The sequence below is a fragment of the Zingiber officinale genome, chromosome 2A (assembly GCF_018446385.1).
Source record: "Zingiber officinale cultivar Zhangliang chromosome 2A, Zo_v1.1, whole genome shotgun sequence".
Taxonomy (NCBI): domain Eukaryota; kingdom Viridiplantae; phylum Streptophyta; class Magnoliopsida; order Zingiberales; family Zingiberaceae; genus Zingiber; species Zingiber officinale.
The window spans coordinates 154419740-154444104 of NC_055988.1; the positions used below are offsets into that span (position 1 = coordinate 154419740).

Genomic DNA, 24365 nt, shown 5'->3' on the forward strand with positions numbered 1-24365 from the left:
ATTTCTCACTTCAAAATAGATGTTCATATTTGTGCAGAAACAGAAGGTATATTGGTAAGAATATTAACTAGCTTAATTAGATATTCAAAAACCACATTCACTGCAACAATATTCTATCAATATAGGGAAGATTCATCAGGAAGTATTGGGCAGACCTGTATGCTACAGGATCAAAAGGATGAAAAATGTTCAGCATTTGTCTGCAGGCAGGCATTTCTTCAGTTATCTTCTCATTCTGCCAATAATCTTGCCCCCTGCCTACAGGAAATAAATCTAGCCTTTATTTAATGGGCAAAGAAGCAAAAGATGCACTGATATGGTATCAAAGATTTCACAAGCACTGATATGATATCAAAGATTTCACAAGCACTGATATGGTATCAAAGATTTCACAAGCACTGATATGGTATCAAAGATTTCACAAGTAGAAATAACAAGTAAAGTTTTGTGAGGTAACAAAGGCTCCAATAGATTTTGAAAGATAACCACCAGGTTCAATTAGTTAGACGACAAGCAAAATCAATCGGGATGTAGGTGAAAGGGATAGAGGGAGCCAAATGAAACTCTAGTTAACATTTAGAAGTGGTACAAGGGATCTAAATTCTGGTGGTATAGTCTTGCATAGAGAGTTGAAGGATAAGATCCATGAAGCCAATCGTGCACTTCAAGATTAAAATCAATTGAAAACAAAAGTCCATGATAGTGTAGGACAAGCAAGCAAATTAATGACTAGAATAAGTGAAAAATGATTTGCCTATAAAATATGCAAGAGCAATTAGTGAACTTCTCCTAGGTAGTTGGACCTTGTACAGTAGAGGGCACAAAAGTGCAAATTCCACCAAACCGGAAGGCTAAGACAATTTTAAGCTATTGCATTAATGGGACATTATATAATACTCCTAAGCCTCAAGCGCTTCAGGAGGCAAACTAAATTCTTAAGGATCATTCACTAACTACAGTGAGTAAGAATGTATGAAGGATAAATACTAATATTGTGAATATTTGCAATTGCTTTATATATTCATCCTTATTTTTTTGTCTAAGCATGCAAAATGAAAAGCAAGATCCATGTATTTGGGATGGTATATATAAATCTTCGGATTTATATAAAACCATATTATTAACGTAACTCAGATTTCTTGTGATGATGTCAATTAGAGTTTTCTACAGACTACATTTACTCCTTTCAATACCTCCCAATCTACCTGAATCAACATTCAATCCTAATTGAATAAGTTTAGGTAACTATGGCATATTCATAGGTTTACACCTAACAATTAACAAATTCTAATACTCTGATGTTATTTTTGTGACACCTCTTATTAATATCAGCATTCTCATTTCACCTTCACCATATCAACTTTTCTATGCCTTGCTTCTTTGCTAACCAACCCATTCAACCTACAAAGAATTAGGTGATCATACCACAGTTTCATAATAGTAAATATTCCAAATGCTCAAAATATATTAGCTAATTGTAGAAAGCAAAAGGCAGGTGTCGTATTGTTTCACAAATCATATGATGATGAATAATTTTACAGAAAGCAGAGTAAAAGTCATTCCCTGTGCTCAAGTATGAAATTCAAGGTTTCCACAACCAAGCACCACTGAACTACTGTCCACCTTACTTGTGCAAAATAAAATAAATTCCACAGAAATTCATAAATTTTGAGGCCATCTTCCTCTGTTTACTCACGTGGAAAATACAATTAGATAGAATTTGTTGCTTCTTCCATGGAAACAAAAATGGGTCATTTCATTGCCACCTAAAATTGAGAAGAAGCCATTGAATTCCACTGATTCCAAACAAAAAAAAATACCCTCTCCTCAATGGTGCAGCAGGGTAACCAGAGCTTGGCGATGTCTTCATGGAGCTAGTTTCAAACAACACCAATGGTAATTGAGCAGAACCCATCTTGAACAGCAATTGGGTGTGATCAAGTTGCATCTTGAAGTGGCGGGGCCCTCCAAACTCATTTCTGAGAAAGCCTCCTCCACTGTGTTGTTGCAGACACATGATTGCCACCTCATCTAGGCTCTAGGTGACTAGCTCCCTAATGCAGAAGGTGTCGACAGTGAGGATCGGGTAGACAAACACATTGAATTTGAAGCAAACACCACATTGCTCCATTTGCTCTGACAGCGGTCCCAAGGGCAGAAAAACAATGTATCGGACTACTATCAATCAAGTTTGGCAATCGAACAAGACAGGGTAGGGCGGTCAAGTGGAGTAATTGGTCATCACCCCTTTCCTCTGTTCCTCTAAGTAAACAAGGGTTGAATGGCAAGTTATTCCACCCAAATTCCTTTCCACCATTGATTCCATTGTGAAATTCAATTCACTTTTCTTATTTTATTACAGATAAATATACCTAAGTGAATGAAGAGAAGAAACACAATGTATCCCAAGTTGTTAAATTCTTATATATTTTATCTAACAAAAAATCTCAGTTATACAGCTGTTGTACAACTAAAAAAGGCAGGCTAATCTTCATTTTATATCTGTTGGTCCCAATCCAGTCAGCCTAATAGATGACACAAGATAATTACTACATGCTATGAAAGGAAAGTGTTTTTACTAGAATCTTTTCCTACAAAATTTCCATGATTGGCTATCCTACTACTAGAATTCTTATACCAATTTATCAAATATGAATTAAAGAACAATGTAAAATCACAATCATCAGCATATGAAAGGAGGTTCAAGCATTGGCACAATTGCTTGAGTATGTTGCCAACATAATGAAGAAAACAAGCCTTATCTGCAAGCCAAAAAAAAAAAGTATAAAATGTTCAACATAAGCTTTGGCTGAAAACTCAATCCTAAGTTCAAGGAACTATACTGTAAATAGAGGTAAGTGATACTTCACTAACCACTAAACTTGAAGTGGCATCTCAATATAGCATGGGACAATAACCAGCATGAGAAGCAAGGCAACATTTTATGTTATATTTCGCATACCTACTCCTATGCGGACATTTCGTAAGGCTAGAAAGACGCCAAGTGGTGATCCGACAGCAAAGAATGTATCAACCTAATAGAAAAGACCAATATTAATATATGATATATATTAGTAAGTTAAGACAAATAAAAATAGACAATCCAAATGGAAGTGCAAATGCAATCACAAACATGTAGAGAAACAAATATCCACATTAACCAGAATATGATAGAAGAAAGACAAAACAAGCATACAATTTACCTTAAAGATAAGCTTGGTATATTTGATGTGAGGTGTGTAACTCCTTTTAGCATTGTCCTCTTCAGAGGATGTTCTAAAAGACTGATTGATAGTTTTGACTAATTTTCCTGCCCAATGATCACAAAAGTAAAAGATAAAAGAAAAATAATAATAATATGAAGAATATTAGTGAGAGAGAGCGTAATATTCACAAGTCAACTAAAAGTTGAGTTTACCTCTCCCATGATAAATTTCATTGCTTGCAGAACTCCTTGTGTTTGTCCTACAGTTAGTTGTTGAGTGACAGAGTTTTTCTAGTTCTGCAATTTTTGTTCTAAGGGATTTCACCTGTTGAACATATTTTTTAAAGAAAACATTTACTAAAGGGAATAGACAAATAACAAAATTTAGGCATGAATTTCCACTTTCAGCTAGAAGACATTATGAATAGAAATATGCTATTTTTATCAAGTTCATCATATTAGAAGAATGAACACCTCTTCCTCCAGGTGAAAGATTTTGCTGTCCATATCAACTTTGTCTTCAGTTTGAAACCTAGCATCTCTGACTGCAGCAGCATCTGAATCCACACTAGTTCTCAGAACCCCAGTAGAACTTTCCCCACCTTCACATACACAAATTCAGCAGAAGAGTTTTCACCTATTGATCAGTCTTTTTTAGAAAAACATATAACCATATATTTACCCTTGAAATATAGGTGATCAAGATCATCAAAGTCCTCTTCAGGGTCCATAATATCATCATTGTCTGAAAACACCTCCTGCATGTCTTTAGCATGAATGTGATCTTCACTGATAGAAAGATCTTGAGTACCATGATTAATAGTGCTACATGGATATGAAATGAAACTGTCCTCTAAAGTTTCATAGGGTAATGGATCTGCGGCTGATCTTGTTTTAGTGCTGCTATTCTCATATTTCATGGAAACATTAGATTCAGTGGGTTGACAAGAAACATCAACCTTAGACTCTTTCACAAGTACAGTGTCCATACAACATGGTGCAGAAGAATCCTCTTGATGGCAAAGGATATCATAAGAAAGTACACTTCCTAATGAGTGACCATACAAAGAAACCTGCACAATTTTTGTGTTAGTTTTGAGGCTCCACAAAGCAGATAGCATTGATGATAAACAAAAGTATGAGTATATACTTATTCAGTGAAAACTTCACCACCTACCTTACCGTCATAACCAGGATTTCGCTTAAGAAATTTTGAATATAATCGATTTAACTGATTAGACACCTGAAAATAACAGATAAATTTTGAGTCAAATAGTTTCCAGTATATAAAAAAACAACAACAACTAAATCACTTTAGGATATATTAGTGTTTTCACATTCAACTACTTCTCAATCAAATTTGGTAAATATGTCATGTTCTTAAGAAACATAATACTATATGTCTTATCCAGTATAAAGGGCAAGGGGGTGACACAGGCTGAACATCAGAATAACATCACATTTACAGAAACTGAGGGTATCTTGCATCCCATTAGGACTTTCTATCATTTTGATTAATAGTAAGTTCCATAGCAATTACTCAAAATGGCAATATTGCATCTAGGGATGCAGTTTGTCAGCATTTGATGAACACATGGAATGTCATTTGAGACTCATGCGGAAGCTAGACATAGTGACAAACGGTTTGCATCAAAATTGGCCAATAGCAATATGGATCCCCCATGCCAAATCAATATCAGCATAGGTTGTTCCATTCTTTCTCAAGAATTTGAGCGTCTCACAAAGCTACAATTAACACTAGAAAATGGATGGAATCAATTAGAATTCAATCAAATTGGTAAGCAAATTAGATAGAAATATTAGCGATGGAGAGAAAGAGAGTATATGCAGCCCATTTGTTCACGTCATAAGTCTCTAAACCTTTCCAAAGCTTGAGATATACCACAAGCTTAAGAAGCGTCATGTCACTTGCTAGACCTAATGCATCACCCATCTCTCTTGCTCATTATTGATTGAGAGAGGCTATTAAGGACCAAGAAAGGACACAATAACTTCTTTCAAATCAATAGTGAAGTTAAAACTTCCTCTCCTTTCAGTAAAATCTTAAGTAATTAAATCGATTGAATCATACAGCACAGAATGTCAAACAATAATATGATTTCCAAAATTATTACTAATCTAGTGATAAATGCAATATAAATATTAATATTGATATTGATCATTTTATTATTGATTATAGTGTATTTTTATTATTATAACTCTATTAGTAACAGACTATTTAATGTTTATCACTAATGTAAAAGATCTAATATGCAAAATTATAATAGAAAAAAGAGGCAACTTGGTGCACAAAGCTCCCGCAACTACAGGTGTCGGGGAATGATCTATTATACATAGCCCTACCTACTTTGCAAGAGATTATTTTTTAGCCTCGAACTCGTGACCTCCCGGTCACACGGCAGCAACTTTACCATTACACCAAGGCTCCCCTTCACAAAATTATAATACGACCCTATCAAATAATGTTAATCATGAATTATTAATCAGATGATCGCATATCATGTGCTATACATATGCATATACATATACATATATGATGGCACAAAGTGTAAAATGTTGGCCAAGGTTAGCTACTCATGTATGAGAGTGTCAAATCAGAGTAGATGTCCAATGACCATACACAGGTACTTATATCTTCCTAAATACTAACTCAACATCAAGACTAACACCCTCAAACATTCTACGATTTCTTGCCCTCTAGACCAAATGAATCATGGACGACATGGCAAGATACCTAGCCTTCATCAAGTTGTTAGTCCCATGGAAGTGTTGCTTGAAAACTCTGAGCATCCTCCGATATGTGGACATCTTCTAATCCATGTGAAGCCACCATTTGATCTTCATGCATAGCACTTTGATTGGTCAACATTTGAAAAACACATACGGCTGAGTCTCCTCCATCAGCGCGTGGGCAGCCTTCTGTGTGCCAACATCCATAGTGTAAATGCATGACTCGGCTCTCGGCTATAAGTAGCTTTTCCACAACATACTCGCCCAAGGCTGCCTTGTTTGAACCTCTCTGAAATGATCATAAGCTCTTTTAACAACACCCTTTGCCTGACCAAACCATTTTGTTAACCTCTTACCTACAATCCCTGGAGTGTCAATCAATGCTAAGATGTTGTCCCGTATCTGTAGGAGAGTTTTTATCAATGGAGAGTCTGCGTATTTGGCTTGCCACTCCCACAAGTTAACCGAGGTATGTATGGTGTACCCATATAATCCATAGTGTGTCCTGCTTCTCTTGGATCTGCCATACTACTCTAGCTTACAGTGCAAGATTCCATGTTTTCAAGTCTCTTAGGTCGATCCCTCCCTCTTCCTTAGGCCTACATAATCCTTTCCATGCAATTGGAGGGTGCTTGGTTGTCCATATAAACTCCCTATAGAGGCTGTAGATGAGGTCTATGACACCACATGGAAATGGGAGGATAAACATCCAGTAGCACTCCACCCCTTGCATGATTGAGGCAATGAGCTGAGATTTTCTGTACAAGAGAGTGTTCTTCGACCAATAGTTAAGCTTCCTTGTCAATGAATCCATGAGTGGGTTGTAATCAGCTATCTAAAGCTTCACTAAGGTCGGGGGGGTCCTAATGAATAATTTGGCTATAAGACGAGCCTTATACCTTTTAAGAGAATTATCAACATAATACTTAAGACGTAACACCCATTTGGAACCCATAATATTCATAGAGGAGGTACGAGGAACTAAGCTTCATGTTCCATTACGAAAGATAGCATCAAACTCCATAGCTATCGCAACATACCAATTTGGATCCTTAACTGCTTGAGTAAAACATGTTGGCTTAATAGGTTCAGAAGAGGCCACTAGAGTTCATGGAAGAGGGATATCGGGTGACTACTAGCGGGCATCATGCATATATGTCACTTACATGAAGTATGCGCTGAGGAGCATCTTCATCAAAGTCATTTGTAGAAGAGGGTGAGGAAGTGGGTTGGGATTGTGAATTGCACATTTGAAGGAAGTCGATCATTTTCTTAATCGTATGGCGCAACGTAAGAATCAATAGGAGAGGCCCAAAGATAAGTGGAGATGGAACTGAACCTAGAATACCATCACTTCCAGTATTAGCATCATTTTTAGCCAAAAGATTCAGATATCTAGGATCCGGTACAATACTAGGTGGCATAAAAAAGGTGTCACTTGTGAGGAGGAGAGTTTGAATAAGCTGCTAAGGGAATAGAAACTCATCAAAAGTAACATGTCGTACACACTGTAGTCGATGAAAGTCAAGTATGTGTTTAGAGTAGGAGCATAACCATAGATAACATGCGCAACTAAAAATTCGAAGGAAAATGTAGTCAAGAGTCTCATTATACAATTTTTCCAAAGGACACATGATTGAGCAAAGGGGTAGGAAGTCAATTTATGAGATATACGGCAATACAAACAACTTAATCCCAATATTTATGTGGAACTAATGCATGATGAAGAAGAGCTAAAGCGATTCATTAATGGAATGAGATAAAGAAAGTGTTGTTCGACATTAGTGATCATAGGGTGCTTGGATCAGATGGATATGGGTCCAAGTTATTTAAACAAGCATGGGAGACTATTGGACCAGATTTTATTGATGTTGTTCGGGGGTTCTTCCATAATGGGTCCTAGGTCATATCCTTCATTAGTCATTCGTAGCTTTTGTGCAAGGAAGACTCATCACTGCTAACATTCATTTAGCAAAGGAGATCTTCTAGAAGTATTATAAAAAGTGGATCTCCCCTCATTGCATCATGAAGATAGACCTCTAGAAGGCCTTTGACTCGGTACATTGGGATTTTTTTTGAGATGCTCTTGTGGGCCTGAACTTCCCCCAAAAATTTGTGGCTTGGATCATGAAGTATGTGACCACTACCTCCTCACTAGCCATTAATGGTGAAACTTTTAGTCACTTTAAAGGGACCTGAGAATTGAGACAGGGAGACCCTTTATTGCCCTATTTGTTTGGCATTTGTATTAAGATCTTTAGGGCAGCTGCAGCAGTGCACATTTAGGTTCGGATTCAGCTTCCACCCACAATGTAACCACCTCAGACTACCCACCTGGCCTATGCTGATGATATTCTACTTTTCAGCCATGGTGATGTAGTATCAATAGGCACACTGACCACTTGTTTGAGTGATTTTGGGGCAGCGGCAGAACTTCAATTAACAGATTGAAGTTGAACATCTACGTAACTAGAGTGGATGAGCAGACACGCAGGCAGCTTCTTTCCATCACAGGTTTTTAGGAGGGTGCTATGCCCTTCCGATACCTTTGGATACCACTTGCTGCTGAGCGTCTCCACATCTCTGACTATTCCCCCTACTTGACTCAGTGATCAGACGAATCAATGTTTAGCCGAAGAGGACCCTGTCTTATGCCAGCAAGGCGCAACTCATCATCTTAGTCCATTCTACCGATACCGTAGGGCATCATCAATCACATTTACAGTATCTATCGATCTTTTATATGGGCATCCAGGCACCACCCCCTGGTTGTCTTGGGCAGATATGTGTGGCCTAAGGACGAGGGAGGCCTGGGATTCAAGGATTTGCGAGCTTGGAACTTGGCTCTTGTGGCCAAGGTTCTATGGTAGATTTACGAGGACACACTCTAGATCAAGTGAGTTCATCACACCTACTTGAGTCATAGAAATCTTTGGACCTGGCAAGCAACCCATTCAAATTCTCCAATAATCAAGCATTTGTTGCAGATATGAGATCTCATTCCAGAGGTTGCAGGATCACCTAAGACGGGCAGACAGAGATTGTCAGACAAAGACTAGCAAATTGGTTTACACAGGATAGAGGGGTAGCCCAGGCGTATGACTTCTTTAAATGGCCTAGTCCCGGGATGTCGTGAGCCTGAATGGTGTGGAAGACTTATCTGCGGCCAAATCATACAGTCACTTTCTAGATGCTAGCACTGCGAACACTTCCTACTAGAGATAGGCAGGATTATCAAGAGGATTCGACTCCGCACTTTTTATAGGCAGACGCTTGAGACACAGGAGCATTTGTTCTTCCAGTGCCCCTATTGCAAAGCTATATATGGCGGAGGATTTGAGATTGACTCTCTATGCGCCCAGAGATGTCTTCATATCACCAGATGCTTAGAGTTTTTGGCCAACACTACCATGGGAGTAAGACATTGACAAAGGTCTGTCACTTGCCCTTGTCATCAGTGATGCACTGTATGGAGAGCACGTAACCGTAGTTTTTTTTTTTGTAAGGGACAGTTAGATGTTGAGAGGATATACCGGGGTGTGCAGCTTCATGTATTTAGATCTTTAGGCATCTACTTGACTATCAATGCATGGTATTAATGGAGAATTATAGGTGGAGGGAATAAAGACATGAAGAAAAAGAGGAAATAAAGAATAAAAGTTAGTTATATATTGAAAGCGAGGTTTAAAATATATTTCACATTGAAGTTTCAATTCCGAACTCAAATGATACTATTTTGGTCTCGTATTATAGTAACACTTGGCATTCTTGGCATGCTGCGATGAACTTTTATGATATTATTCCTTTGATACCAATTTACTTAGAAAATTAAAACTACAGCATTATATATTTATCAAATCAAATTTTATTGAATCATATTCCGAGATTTAAAATCTCAAGCCGTTTCAGATTTTCGGTCTTTGATTAAAATGATACAATTTTGGAATATATGTGATGTAAAATAATAATAATCACAAAGAACTATAATTATAATTAAACTACAGACACTTAAAAAGAGGTTGTAGAATTAAAAAAAATAGTTTACTTAAACAAACCAAGATTTATGTTATAGTTTAATACTAAAGGGTTAAAGTAATTAATGTATTAATAAGTTAACGAACCCGACCTGATTTGCTAGCAATCCGACTCGACTTACCCTTTTAAATACAAGTTTTATTTTTTCCCCTCTCCTCATCCTTTAAGTTGTTGGCCTCCCCACACCCCCCCATCCAAAACCTAGCAACTTTGGAAGAGATAGAGGAAGAACTTTTGTCCAAACGCTTAAGGTCGTCTTTTCCTACATCTCGTGGGTGATCTCCGATACGTAAAGCACCAAGGAAAGTTCTCATTTGTTGATTTTGAATTTACTGCACCTATGGATTTTATTATGATATTTTGATGTATTTTGCACGTTTTATTTCCGGATTTGATAGTTCATGGATTTGATTCCCAACCATTACGATGCTTTGATAATGTTTTATCAACTTCTTGATGGGAAATCGGGACGCTGGAATTTTCAGTGGAAGAGGGTTGGTCAAAGAGCAGGGAGGAGGACAGGCGGCTGAAGATGCTGGGCAGATTTCGTGAGGGAAGAAGGGGGCAAGAAGGTGTTGGTACCCCAAGGTTATTTTGATGTGATCAAACAAGTTAAGTTAGGTCCTGTTATGTTTAACCTTGTGTCTAAGTGTGCAGGAGCTTAGGAGCACAGGAAGTCAAGCAAAAGACACAGCTAGCGAGAAGGACGGCACGGGAGAGAGCCGACAGGCTCAGAGCGTCTGAGGGACGAGGTGCTGCGGAACAGTACGCGGGCAGACGAGAAGGAGACGCGCGGCGTTTTCGAGGGACGAGAAGCCGGAGCGGAAGGTTGCTCGAGAAGGCCGGAAGTTGGGTTCGGGTGAACCCTATTCCGGATGGTCGAAATCACTCAGGCGAGCGGAACCGGAGCGGAAGACCCGGACCGAGGCGAGCAGCATTGGAGCAGAGGGCCTGGACAGAAAAAGTTCGGGCGCCCAGAACCCAAATTTTATCACCATCGACGTGGACGTTGACCATTGCGTCGGGGATAGATTTCTATCCCACTCCAGGCGGCCTGGAACGCTTCTAGGCGCCCTGACCAAGGCTATAAATACAGCATTGGTTCAGAAGCTCAACAACAACAAGCAATTTGAGTTCCAACACTTGTGCGCTTCACTTTGTTAATTTAGCTTCATCTTTTTGTGCGTTCACTGTTGTAAGAGGCTTCTCCGCCTGAAGGAGATACTTAGTGCGATTCACTTCCTTGGATTAACAACCTCCCCGGTTGTAACCAAGTAAAATTTGTAAGCCTCGTCTTTTAGTTCATTTCTTCCTTGAGCTACACGAAAGGACGTCTGAAGCCAAGCTCGCGAGATAAGACTTACTTGGCAACCAGCTCACCAATCTACGATTTGAAGAAGATGAAACGATTGCACAACTTCACTCAAGGATTAAGGAGCTCATCACCGGACTGTCGAATCTCGGAGAAAAGGTAAGCAACTGAGATTCGCTAAGGTACGCTCTTAATGTCTTCCCTAGAAATACAAATGGGCATCACTAATAGATGTCTTTTATATCTCTAAGGACTTAGAATCTATTACCTTAGAAGAATTATTTTCAACTTTTGAAGAGCATGAATCAAGATGTGCAGGTACGAAGAAGCCGAAACACAACATCGCCTTCAAGGCAACGAGAGACGAACATGAGTCGAAATCCTCTCTCGACGACGAAGAAATGGTTATGATGGTAAGACGTTTTAAAAAATTATTTAGATCAAGAAAAACTAATCATCCGTAAGGTAGAAAGAAAAGGACAATCAGATGCTACCACTGCAATAAAGAAGGGCACGTTAAGGACGCCCTAAGCTAAGGAATAAGGATAAGGACAAAGGAAAGAAGTCTGTCCAAACGAACAAGTACAAGACTTTAAAGGCGACGTGGGACGAAACGTCGTCTGAATAGGAAGTTGAGGCTTTCTCCGAACTTGCGTTGATGGCAAGTCATCAAGACGAATGCGAAGAAAGCTCTTCCGAAATGAGCATCGAGAGCATCGATGAAGGGGGAGCGACATCGGAAGAAATTCAGGGGGAGCCACGGATAACGAGATCGACAAGGTAAGTCAGGTACGATCTCTTCCTCCCGATAAAATGTTTAAATTCGTAAAATTATTATCTAAAGATTGTTGTAAATTAGAAAAAGAAATTAAAGAATTAAAAGTAATTCTAGCAAAATCTTGTCCATTAGAAAATTTTGATAAATTAAAGCTAGAAAATGACAATTTACAAAAAAAAAAGGACATCCCGGTGCACGAAGCTCCCGCCATGCGGGGTCCCGGGGAAGGATCCATTGTACGCAGTCTTACCCTGCTTTTTGCAAGAGACTGTTTCCCGGATTCGAACCCGTGACCTTTTGGTCACATGACAACAACTTTACCATTGCGCCAAGACTCCCCTTCCTAGAAAATGACAATTTACAAAAAAGAAATAAAAAAACTTGGCAAATCATACATGTACATATAGTAAAAGTTTTAGAAGATATAATTTGAACTGATATTTTAAATATCACAAAAGACAAATTAGGAAAATTTCAAAGAAATATGTTCCTAAAAAATATTTAATTAATCCAGTTGACTGGAACCTATATTGGGTTCCGAGGGACGAGAAGCCGGAGCGGAAGGTTGCTCGAGAAAGCCGGAAGTTGGGTTCGGGTAAGCCCTATTCCGGATGGCCGAAATCACCCAAGCGAGCGGAGCCGAAGCGGAAGACTCGGACCGAGGCGAGCAGCACCGAAGCAGAGGGCTCGGATAGAAAAAGTCAACGAGGTTGACTTTGAGGGTCCAGGCCCGGAACCCAAATTCTATCACCATCGACGTGGACGTTGACCGTTGCGTCGGGGATAGATTTCTATCCCACTCCAGGCGCCTGGAACGCTTCCAGGCGCCCCGACCAAGGCTATAAATACAGCCTTGGTCCAGAAGCTGTAATTTGAGTTCCAACACTTGTGCGCTTCACTTTGTTAGTTTAGCTTCATCTTTTTGTGCGTTCACTGCTATAAGAGGCGGAGACGCCTGAAGGAGATACTTAGTGCGATTCACTTCCTTGAATTAACAACCTCCCTGGTCGTAACTAAGTAAAATCTGGGAGCCTCGTCTTTTAGTTTATTTCTTTATTTTATTTTATGCAAGTGTTCCTTTAAGTTCGAGAAGGGTTTTGTTTTGTATTTGTGCAGGGGCTATTCAACCCCCCTGGGGATGCTGGGTAGATTTTGTGAGGGGCTGGAGATATTGGGCAGATTTCGTTGGGGAAGGAAGGGGGTTGTGCTCTATGCTGGGCAGATTTCATGAGGAAGGAAGGGGGTTGTGCTAGGCAGATTTCGGGGGTTGTGCTGGGTAGCTTTTGTGTCCGAAAAGGGATGGATTGGAAGCATGGGCAGGGTCCTTAAAGCAATAGTTTTTATTTTTACTTACTTTCCGTATATCAGCACCGTGAACTTTATTATCATAATTGTTAGCAAGGTGTGATGCACGAAAGTTTAATTGGTTGTTTTAGCATGTTAAGTGAACTATCTTATTCATTATTTAGTAATGACTTTCTATGCATGAAAAATAAAAATATTTTGTTTAATAATGTGATCTGTATGTATTTATGTGATGGATTTGGGAATCCGACTTAGAAAGGGTCCGGGAAACCTTACCAAAAAAAGGACTTCTAGGAATCCGGCTTAAAAAAAGTCCGATGAACCTTACCAGAATAAAGGGGTTAGGGAATTCGGCTTGAGAAGGGTCTGGTGAACCTTACCAAAACAAAGGGGTTAGGGAATCCGGCTTAAGAAAGGTCCGGTGAACCTTACCAACCTAGTACTAGGATAAACGTTTGACCAAATGATCAGAGGTTAAGGTATAAAGGAGCTATACTTAATGATCTGAATTCTTATAATTTACGAATCTTACAAGTAAAATAAAAGATAAAGAAGGTTCAAAATTGAATGTTAATTTAGGGTAGTTTGGAGGTTCATGAAACTGAAGTTAGAGGTTATTCTCCGTTGATATTTAACATGGTAATTTCAAATATTTCTCTTCAATGCGAATAGATATTATTTATATAAAGGTTAAACTTGCTATGTCTTTAGACTCACTAGATCCATATGGTGCATGTAATGAGGAGATAGAAGGACTTGACGGATGAGCCTTCTTATACCTAGCAAGGCACAGCCAAGGGCTTCTTTTATTAGTCTACTTTTCTACTTGTATTAGAATGTTGGGTCCTCTAGTTGGAGTTGAATTATCTGTTTTGATAGTCGGTTGAGTTCATCTAACTAGGTAGTTGCACTCTCTGTTCATTTTGAAGATTTGATTCACTATTATGATGTTCCAACTCAAATTTATTTTGATTTCAAGTTTAACCAGTTTGTAATGCATTATCAATTGGAGTTGTTTTATTTAATTTGAGTCTCTTTAATGTTAGTACTGCAAGGTTCGTGAAATATATATACATATATGGATGTTTAAGAGGTTCTCAATAAAACAATCTTTCAAAGACTTCTCTGTTGAACAGTTAAAGCTAAGGTTCAAAATCTCGAACTGAGCCGTGCCGAAGTTTCGATCGTTAATTTGAACAATACTATTTCGATATCATGAAGATGTTTCCATGCATGATGCCGGTAATGAATTGGAATTGAAGAAGAAAGATGTCTATGCTGAGTATGGGTTTAGATATTGTATCTATAGTTTGTAGAATCGTGATCCTACGCATGATTGATTTAGAGTCAGGACAGGATCGGTCAGGATCAGATCGGATTGTAGAATCATACGATCCTACCAAAACCCTTGGAAATTTAATTTAGTATTTCATAGATGATCAAATTAATCAATGGAGACTAAATCAATTTGATATCTGATTAAAATTCCCTTTAGAATAAATTAAATCAAATTAATAATAACAATAATAATGACAATAATAGGTTGATAATATATATAATAATAAATATAATTTATTTATAATTTTAAAATAAATTGATATATATTTTAATGGAATAATTCGTTTAGGGTTTGAGGAAAGCCTATTTAAACTATAATATTTAAGTTAGAAGTTGATTAAATCAATTAACTAAAATTTCAATTATAAACCCAAAGTTTTTAATTCACCGTCGTTGCTCCCCTCACCCGTGCTCTTGCGCATCCTTGTTGCCACTGCTGCCCACTATCGGTTGATGCCTTCCCCTCTTCCCCATCGTGAGCAATCGAAGAATAGCCTCCGTCAGCCATCACAGACTACCTCCATAAGTCCCTGCCACGAGAAACTAGCGATGCACAAGTTTGTGCATCCCCCTCCACAGCCCGCCAACGTCGCCTCCTCGCACATGCTCATGTGTCCCCTCCATTGTCTCTACTCGCAGTTTTGGTGCCGAGAAATTTTAAACCATGTAGAGTCATTTGTAATGTAGCATCGTAATGATTTCACCAATCATGTACGATCCCATCGATCCTTCTCCGATTCTGTTATAAAAAAATCACCCCAATCGTGGATCGCAATTTTACAAACCATGCTTATATCATGCCAAGTGAAACCGTCGAAACCTATCATTCCGGTAAATTAGTGATACTCAATACCAACTCAGCCCAACAATTTCCCCTTCCTTTGCTTCATCTTCTTCCTCCTTCAACCTCCAATCTGTCCCTAACACTGTGCCTACGATACTGGAGTATCTTTACAGATCTTTACCGTCCATGGCTGAAACTACAGCACTGCTAAAGGTTTTAAACCTTAGTGTCAAGTGATATCGAATTTCGGTGATCTATCAAAATGATACTTTTCAACTGCTCCACTCGACACGGTATGAAATTTCAAACCATGGTTAAAACAACATATTGCATTTTACTTTTAATTCCTTATGTATCAATAAAATAGCCTAGTTACACTAGACGAGCAAGATACTAAGTGAATATACTTGGAAAGAAGGGGGGTACTGCGTGAAGAAGTATTAGAAACAAGGATAAGAGATAAGAAACTCACATATTCTCAATACACTTCCCTGAGTAGAGGTACAAGGATCGCTTATTGCCTCTGCAAAGGTTTGTTGCCTCTTATATAAAAGAGTAAGGAGACGTCGGGTGCTTATTGGGCTCCATCGTCACATGTCCTTTGTTTTCAGATAAGAAAGGCATCTCCTCATGATCGTCCTTTAGATAGGATTGGATCACTTTATAGCACATTTGTACAGGAAACTTTATTCGTGATCGTCCTTTGGATAGGACTAGATCACTTTACAGCACACCCTAGCACGGTGTCCTTCTTGATAAGAAGGAATCTACTTTTTACATAGTTTAGTGGGTTGTCATTGATTCCTTGCGGGTCCACCACTTTCGCAAAGTTTTCTTTACAAGTAAAAAGAAGTCATCCGACGAATAGCATCATTTAGTAGGTAGGCAGTGGTTTTCAGCTGTTTATCAACTTATTCTGTAGATGGATACCAGTCAGACCACCAATTGTCAGATGTACTCCTTCTCTGGCACTCCTGTTTCTTCAAGAAGTGAAGCAACCGGAGCTGCAGGAGAGCGCTTGTTGCATGGATAGTGGCCCTTTGTTGTAGCTTAGAGAGCTGCTGGCCAATTTTTGCATTATCTTCAAGGGAGATTGGATATTGCCTATGGAGTAATTGTTGGTATTACTCAGCGAGGTTGATAGGGCTGAGAGAGTCTGGGTCATCTGAGCTTGAACTTCCATTGTGGGCTTTTCCTTTATCTCTTGGAGAGTAGGTGCTATGAGTTCCAATTTGTTGAGGAGTTCTTCCGGTCATTCTTTCTGAGGATAGTGTTGATTCCTAGAAGACTATATTGATCTTTGTTTGTAAGATCATTCAAGCGCTTGTAGTTGAATACCATTCTTTCTTTGCCCTTTACTTCTTTTCCTGTCTTTGGATCAATAGTTGTTCCAGAATTCACAATAATTGTTGTAGTTCTATGCCTTCTTTTGCTTGGTCTGATAACCCCTATTTCGAGTAAGGCTTTTACATGTTTCGTAAGGGCCTCTTTCTGTTGAGGAGTTAGATGTCTAAGGGGTCTGTCTTCAATAATGAAATTCGGATTCTTAATATCCAGGTGGCAGAGTACTTGATTTTTTGACCAATGACATAGAGGATTTTCTTCAATAAAGCCTTGGTTCTTTAAATCTGATAGGAAGGGCTTGAACTGCATTTGGAAATTTTGCGAAATTCTTTCTGAGGAGTAATTGACCATCTCCATTATTTGTATATATTCTTCTTCCTCCAACTCTAATTCTTCGATCGCTGCAGCTGTGGTAACAGTCGGTAAAGTATTAATAGTAGTTAAATTCTTATAAAATGTTACCGTATTGCCCTCGATTCTGACTCCGCCTTGCATTGCTCTAATAAAATTGCATCCAATGATCATCTGAATGTTGTCACCAAGGGTCATTGGGAAAATGTAAGTGTAAGGAATTCTGAACATATTTGACCCTATGATCATCTTCCCTTGCTTTAGTTTTAGCCTAGCGGTTTATTGTGAGTTGATACCGCTAAACTGGACCACAAAGGTGTTATCTTCCAGAGCTTCCTTGGGTACTGATTTTTTATCAACACAGCATGTTGTAGTTCCAGTAACCAGAATTGCTCTTAATAAGAACCTTGGTACTTCAGGAATCTCCATTTCGACCGTTAGATTGTATAGCATATTTTTGATAAGTCTTGGTCCTCGGAGTCCTTGCGCCGCAGTCACCTTGCTTGTTGATTCTTCATATAGAACATTGGCAGCTTCTATTTCCTTTTCTATTGGCTCCTTTCCCTTTTCAAGACTATAAAAGTCTTGGCTTAATTCCTTTTCTAGTAGGAGCTCCTCATACGAGGCCTTATAATATGTAGCTTCCCTTTATAGCCACTCGATCTCCCCTTTGCACCAAGATATATAATATTGTTGTTCATTTTTCAAATTTTACGAGAAGAATGAAGCTAGTGCGGATGGAGCTATAGGCACTTTTGTATTGAAATAGTAGGGCCCACATAGATTGCAAGGTGTGACTAGACAACTTGGGCAATGAATCCTTGCCCTCTTCACCATCTCTCGTTTGCAGCATGTACAGTTGGCTGGTCATGGAGGATTAATATCTTGATTATAGTGCCAGTTATGGACACAGTTCAACTGCCCCAAGCATTAGAATTAACTCGTTAGAGAAACTTAGGGTTTGAATAGACCTTTGTAGGGCCTCAAGGCCTTCTTCTTCTTCTTCAGAGATGTTGAAGATAGCATCGCTCTGTGCTTCTCCCTCTTGTACCGACAAAATATCATAATCTTCGAGAATACTAAGTTGTTCAAATATAGCAACTCGCTTAATATTCCTCCAATCATTTGGACATTCTCTTGCGAAATATCCTTCTTGGCCGCAAAGGTAGCATTTGCATTTCTTATTCTTTACTAAGTGCTTCCTCTTTTCTATTCTAGCGTGAAATTCATGTGGCTTGCCTTTATATGTCTTGGACCTTCGAATGTCATATTTCTTCTGGCTTTGGCTCTTATAATATCCTGGTATTGGCATTTGACTGCAAAATGAGAGATCCTTCAAGGAGCTTTTAAATGTTGCATCCTTACATTCCTGTTCTAGGAATTTATATGCAAATAAAACCCTTGGAAAGACACCAATTGTTAAACCAGGATATTTTGTGTCAAATGCTTCTTTAATCATGCTTCCAAGCTCACCAGGCATCTTAAGCCAAAATTTCTCCAAAAGCTCTGGTCCAGTATATAGCCTTCCAGTTTTAGATGACAGCTTTAAGTAGTCATTCATGTATTGAACAATGTTTTTCACATTGTCGCGGGATAATTTTTCTAAGTCCCTGTAAGCTGCATCTTGAATGGCAAAGAAAGAATGGTATTCAACTACAAGCGCCTAAATGATCTTACAAACAAAGATCAATACAGTCTTCCAAGAATCAACACTATCCTCAGAAAGATCAGTAGCAGCAAAATATATTCTAAATTTGATTTAAAAAGTGGATTTCATTTGATTACTAAAAACCCTAGCCATTCAGAAATCAATGGAAAAGAAAATAACAAATGTAAACACACACCCTAGTAAAACAACAATACATTGTTAAAAATGAATAACATACCGAATCAATAATATCCTGACAATATATAGGGCTCATGTAATAAAGAACATCATGTACTGTAGCACTCAATGTCATACGAAGACCTCGAACACCATCCAAGGTTATATTTTCAACTGCACTTTCACCACTGAGCTTCAAACCCTTTCTCCACTAAAGCAAAGACAACATGGCGTCAGTCATGAAGATAGCGAACAAATAAGTCAACATAATCACATAAAACAAGGACAAAATAGAGACAATCGACTCAATCCTTGTAAAAGTTTTGAGTGACACAAGGGCAATGAAACATGAAATTCAAGCCAACTGCCATCCCAAAATTTAGATTAGCAAATCTGTTCTAAAATTTGAATAAACAAATCGTGCTAAAGATAGAATGGGTTGAGGAACTAAAACAACAAACCTGTGATATATCTTGACCAAGTAGAAACATAAAGCAGAAATTACATAATTTGTCCTTAAAAGATATATGCCTAAAGGTTCAATTATCACACTCTTGGAGAACAAAACTACCATAACAAACAAACATCTTTTAATTAATACCTTGGTTTCCTAATGTGTAGGTATGTTTATCAAAATATACTAAATAACGAGAAAAAAGGGCAACAGAAAACAACCAATTTCATATAACAGAAGTCAAAGATTATCAGATTGCAAACATACGGAAGTTCATTGAATGAACTAAGCTAATAGAAATAGAGCCTCTGTAGCACGGGTAAAAATGCCTTCAAGTCAGTCAGACTGAATTGCCCAATGAGGGACTGGGAATAATATATGGTTTTTTACAAATGAAAATCTTTTTTCCCTAGAAAAAAGAAACGGCAAACTTTCCATACAGACCTCGCAAAAGTGAACTTTTTGATAAAACAAACATAATCTACTGTGATCCAATAAATGGTAAAAGACAACAAGAATTTATGAAATTTGTTCTGGCACACCTAAGATTAAACAGCAAATTCACATACCATCAAATTCCATAAGCAGTTCAATGAAAACACCTTGTCCCTTGACAAGATGGTGGTAGGCAAAAGATAATCTACAATATTTCTTGTTAAATATCGAGTTTTTATTGTATTTACATTTTTCACATTTTAAATTATTTTTTAAATGAAACTCATCATGTGGACATGGTAATTAAGGTCACAAATTTTCAAATCAAGATTGATTTGGATTTGCTTTGGTCAATTTAAGACTGAACCATATTTCTATATAGGAATAGTCTTAGTTCAATCGTGCAGTGAAATTTCTGTATTGGGGTTCTACAATCTCTTTTCTCTCTCCCCACGCATCTCTCATTCTCACTCAGCGCATGCCCACACCTAATCCCTCTCTCCTCTCTCACAGGCAACGTCCATAGCCCTAGCCATCGTATCCATGTCACTGGCTAGCACTAGTTGTCGGCCTCTCCTATTGACCACTCTCCCTCTTCCTCTCTCTATCCTCTCTTGCCTTGTAGGGTGTGCGATTGCATCCTTTGTTGCCCAAGTGTTCCTACCATCAAAACCAAGAGAAGTCACCACTAGCCATGTATCACCTCTTTTTCCTCTCCCTTGCTATCCTTCTCCCACTCCTTGTGCCTGCCACACAATTGCTTTTAGCCAAGCCAAGTGTATACCATTGCCACCAATCTCTCCTCATCATTTCTCTCTCTTTCTTTCTAATTGCTAGCTCACCACAGTGCCACCCACACCCTATGTTCTTGGGCCAAACCTCAATAGTTGTTGTTTTGCATCCTAAGCATTGTCGTTATTACATCCATTAGATTGAGATAATAATTCAGTGAGTAATTTCTTTGTTGACATTGGAAAATGGATATCTATTTTGGACTAATCATAAATAGATTTCTTTGTTGACATTGTTTCATAGCTTGAGGAGAATTTGCGAGCTAAAAATTTAAGTTTATTATATTTTTATTATAGAGTTGTTCTAGTGTTTACGTTGGTATATTTGGTTTAAGATGGGAAAATAAAGGTTGGATGTTAGTGATAGGAGTTAAATTTGGGTTGCATCGAGGTAAGTGGATTAGTATTAGATTCATCAACCTTGAATTATAATTAATTTGTAGATTTTTTGTTATTATTGTTAATATTATCTTAAGTTTTTTTGAGTTATTTTTATATTTACTCATTCGAGGGAAGCAAACTGACTTTTAAATCCTTGGATCTATATTTGTCATATATTTAAGGTGTGAAAATCTATCCTTAGATTCATTTACATATTCATTGTGAATGAATTAATGTATAAAAATAGATTATAAGTATATTACTATTCTGGTTTGAGAAAGGGATTAAAATGTCCTCTAAAATAGCAAAATGTGTTTTAAACTCATGTTATACATATGAGTCAACATGTAAGGATTAACATGAGAAGTGCTTATTTAAAAGGTTAAAAATTAATACACTACTTGATCTTTAGTTGATACCTATTGTTATATTGTTTCTATGTTACTTTTGATTTTATATGTTGATAATATGCACATTTTTATGTTATACATCCATTACTAGTATGTAGTATAATTAATGCAACCTTTATTAAAAAACAGAGAATTAGGTTAGTTCCTTGGACTAACTGAAAACATATAAATCCAAAATAAAATAGTTGAGATGTAAAGATTTAAAGTGAACAAAAGTAATTATACAACAATGACAACCAAGGCTTTTATCCTATTAAGTGGGCTTGGCTATATAGATTCTCTTACACCATTAGGCTTGATCCACTACTATATTCTATCCATATTTAAATAAATCTTATTTTAATAGTTACTAACCAAATCTTCTTTGATTTCCCTCTTCCTTAATGTGCGTATTTATCATGATTTCACATCGCCTAATTGGAGTATTTATTGGGCATCTAAGTAAGTGTCCATAGCATCTTCAACGTCTCTTAGATTGTTTCTTCAACAATGATAACCCCGACTCTCTCTAATATCTCATTTCTTATTTTGTCCGTCCTCATATATCTGACATTCACCTTAGCATTCTCATCTATGTGACTCTCATCTTTTGCTTTTGCACTTGCTTCATAACCCGACATTCAACTTCATATAATATAGCAAGTCTAACCGTCATTTTATAAAATTTCCCTTTAAGCTTCAGAGGTAGCTTACGATCATTGAGCTTAACATTTACTCCTTCATACGTCTCATCCACCATAAGTAATTATAAATGGAGAAAATAAATCTAGTAAAAATTTAAGTATACCGTTGTATATCACAAGGGAGGTCTTCAATCCATAATGTTATTTACACTTTGAAGACCTGACTCTACTAATTTGCTTCTTAATAATGACTAAAACAAGATAGTAAAGTATTTTAAATCGAGACAAAAGATGATAAATATTAAGTGGTGATAAATAAGTGAAATTTAAATAAGAGTTGATTATATATATTAAAATTAAAGACCTGAAATGAGAACTTTAAACATTTAATTGAATTTGTGACTTATTTGGTTCTTTTAATGTCTTGAATAAGATTAAATTTATGCGCATATTTATATCTTTCCTATTTACCCACTTAACAATTTATTCTTCTTATCTTTACATCTTTCATGTTTACCCACTTAATAATTTATTTGTACTTCTTTTAAGTCCTTGGCCTCAAAGTTCGTAGACAAAAGTTAATTTTGGAGCTATAGTTAGTTTCAACCAGTAGTATATAGAATTGCTCAAAGATCCTCAACATGTTGATACCTTGTCATATCACTATACTTTTTGTTCTATTCATCACCCTTTGATATTAGATGGTTCCATTGTATTTTCAAGAAAAAAAATGAATATATATTTTGTCGAACATCTCTTGCTTGTCTTAGCTTATCGACATGGTTCTTTGATATATAATACTACAATGTCAACAAGTGGGGTACCTCTTAGTTAGTAGAATTACACCCACACATGATAGTTTTAATTGGTATCAGAGTTAGATTAATCATGTATATTTTTCAATTTTCTTGTTTTATGGTTTTGTAATTTCATGGCATAAGACAATTTCACACGAGTCAAGTGTATCTCTAGGCTATAAGATTTATAAATCCTATTTTATTTATTGATTCGGGAATTTCAACTATAATTTTGTCAAGTGATGCCTAGAGGTGGAGCTATTCGTGATTGTGGCCATGTTGTGCATGCAATCATGTGTTTGCTACTCAAGGGCTTGACCATGGCTTAGATGATATGGATTTAACAGCTATTATCTTTGCTTTTAGGATTAAGAGGCATTTTCTATAAGGAGCTTACTTTTGAGATTTTCACTAACCAAATATTTGTTCACACGGAAAGAGATGAGCCATAGTTAGAGATGGATAAAGTTTCTTAAAGATTATGGTTGCACTATCAACTATCACCTTGAGAAAGCTAATATAATGGTAGATGCACTGAGCTAGAAATAATGCATATCACAAGGTCGCAATTACTAATTTTCTACGACAATTTTCAGACTTGGATCTTCTCAAAGTGAGGTAAACACCACAAGAAGTTTTGATGTCCTTGATTGCACAGTCATTATTACTCAAGCGGATTAAAGGGAGTTAGTTGTCAAGCAGACTAATGGAGCAAAATAAGGGAGTTAGAAGGTGAGTTTCTCTAGAGTTAGGCCTAAAGTTAAAAACTTTCTATGGTGTGCGTGGATCTCTATGATTTCAAGGCAGATTGTGCTTTCCTAGGCACACCTCATTGATGAGCATCTCATTCAAGAAACATTGATCCAGATTTGCAATTAATATTAGTAGTACCCAGATGTACAAAGATTTGAAGCAATTGTATTGGTGGAAAGGTATTAAAAGAGACATTGTAGATTTCATACTAGATGTCTAGCCTACCAATAAATCGAAGTAGAACACTAAAGACCAGTTGGGTTTGATCCAGATTGATGTGCCAAAATGGAAATGGGAGCATGTTATCATGGATTTTGTCATAGGATTACCAATCACTAAGGGACATGATTCAATATGCATGATTATTGATTGATTAATCAAATCAATTCATAGAGTGAACTCTTTAGATAGTCTAGCTGAGTTGTATTACCCTCGCTTATTCTCACAACGTAATTAAATTTGGGAATCATATTTCTTTTAGTAGGAAAGTATGTTAGATATTGAGTTTTTATTGCATTTAAATTTTCATTTCTTAATTTTTTTTTGATAAAAAATAAATTAAAGAGAAATAATAAATTAGATTTAAAGCGTCAAGTGAACATCGAATTAGATTTGAATGAATTCATAGTGTAAACACAGTGATTAGGATCACTTGTGTTCAAATTGGGATCAATTTATATTTGTTTTAATAAT

General features: G+C 37.3%; 1 protein-coding gene across 8 annotated transcripts in view; it reads right to left on the minus strand.

The window, feature by feature from the left end:
- The window catches only part of LOC122042832 (phospholipase SGR2-like), a 90973-nt gene that overhangs the window by 45858 nt on the left and 20750 nt on the right, over window positions 1–24365 (minus strand). For all 8 annotated transcript variants that reach the window (XR_006129366.1, XR_006129365.1, XR_006129367.1 and 5 more), the window contains exons 10-17: window positions 19090–19239; window positions 4383–4448; window positions 3888–4278; window positions 3680–3807; window positions 3419–3530; window positions 3204–3310; window positions 2963–3035; window positions 156–258 (exon numbers count right to left, since the gene is read on the minus strand). Coding sequence is in view for 1 of the 8 variants with exons in the window: in XM_042603156.1 (XP_042459090.1) it covers window positions 156–258; window positions 2963–3035; window positions 3204–3310; window positions 3419–3530; window positions 3680–3807; window positions 3888–4278; window positions 4383–4448; window positions 19090–19239 (1130 nt within the window). In the remaining 7 variants the exon portion in view is untranslated. The remainder of the gene's footprint in view (window positions 1–155; window positions 259–2962; window positions 3036–3203; window positions 3311–3418; window positions 3531–3679; window positions 3808–3887; window positions 4279–4382; window positions 4449–19089; window positions 19240–24365) is intronic.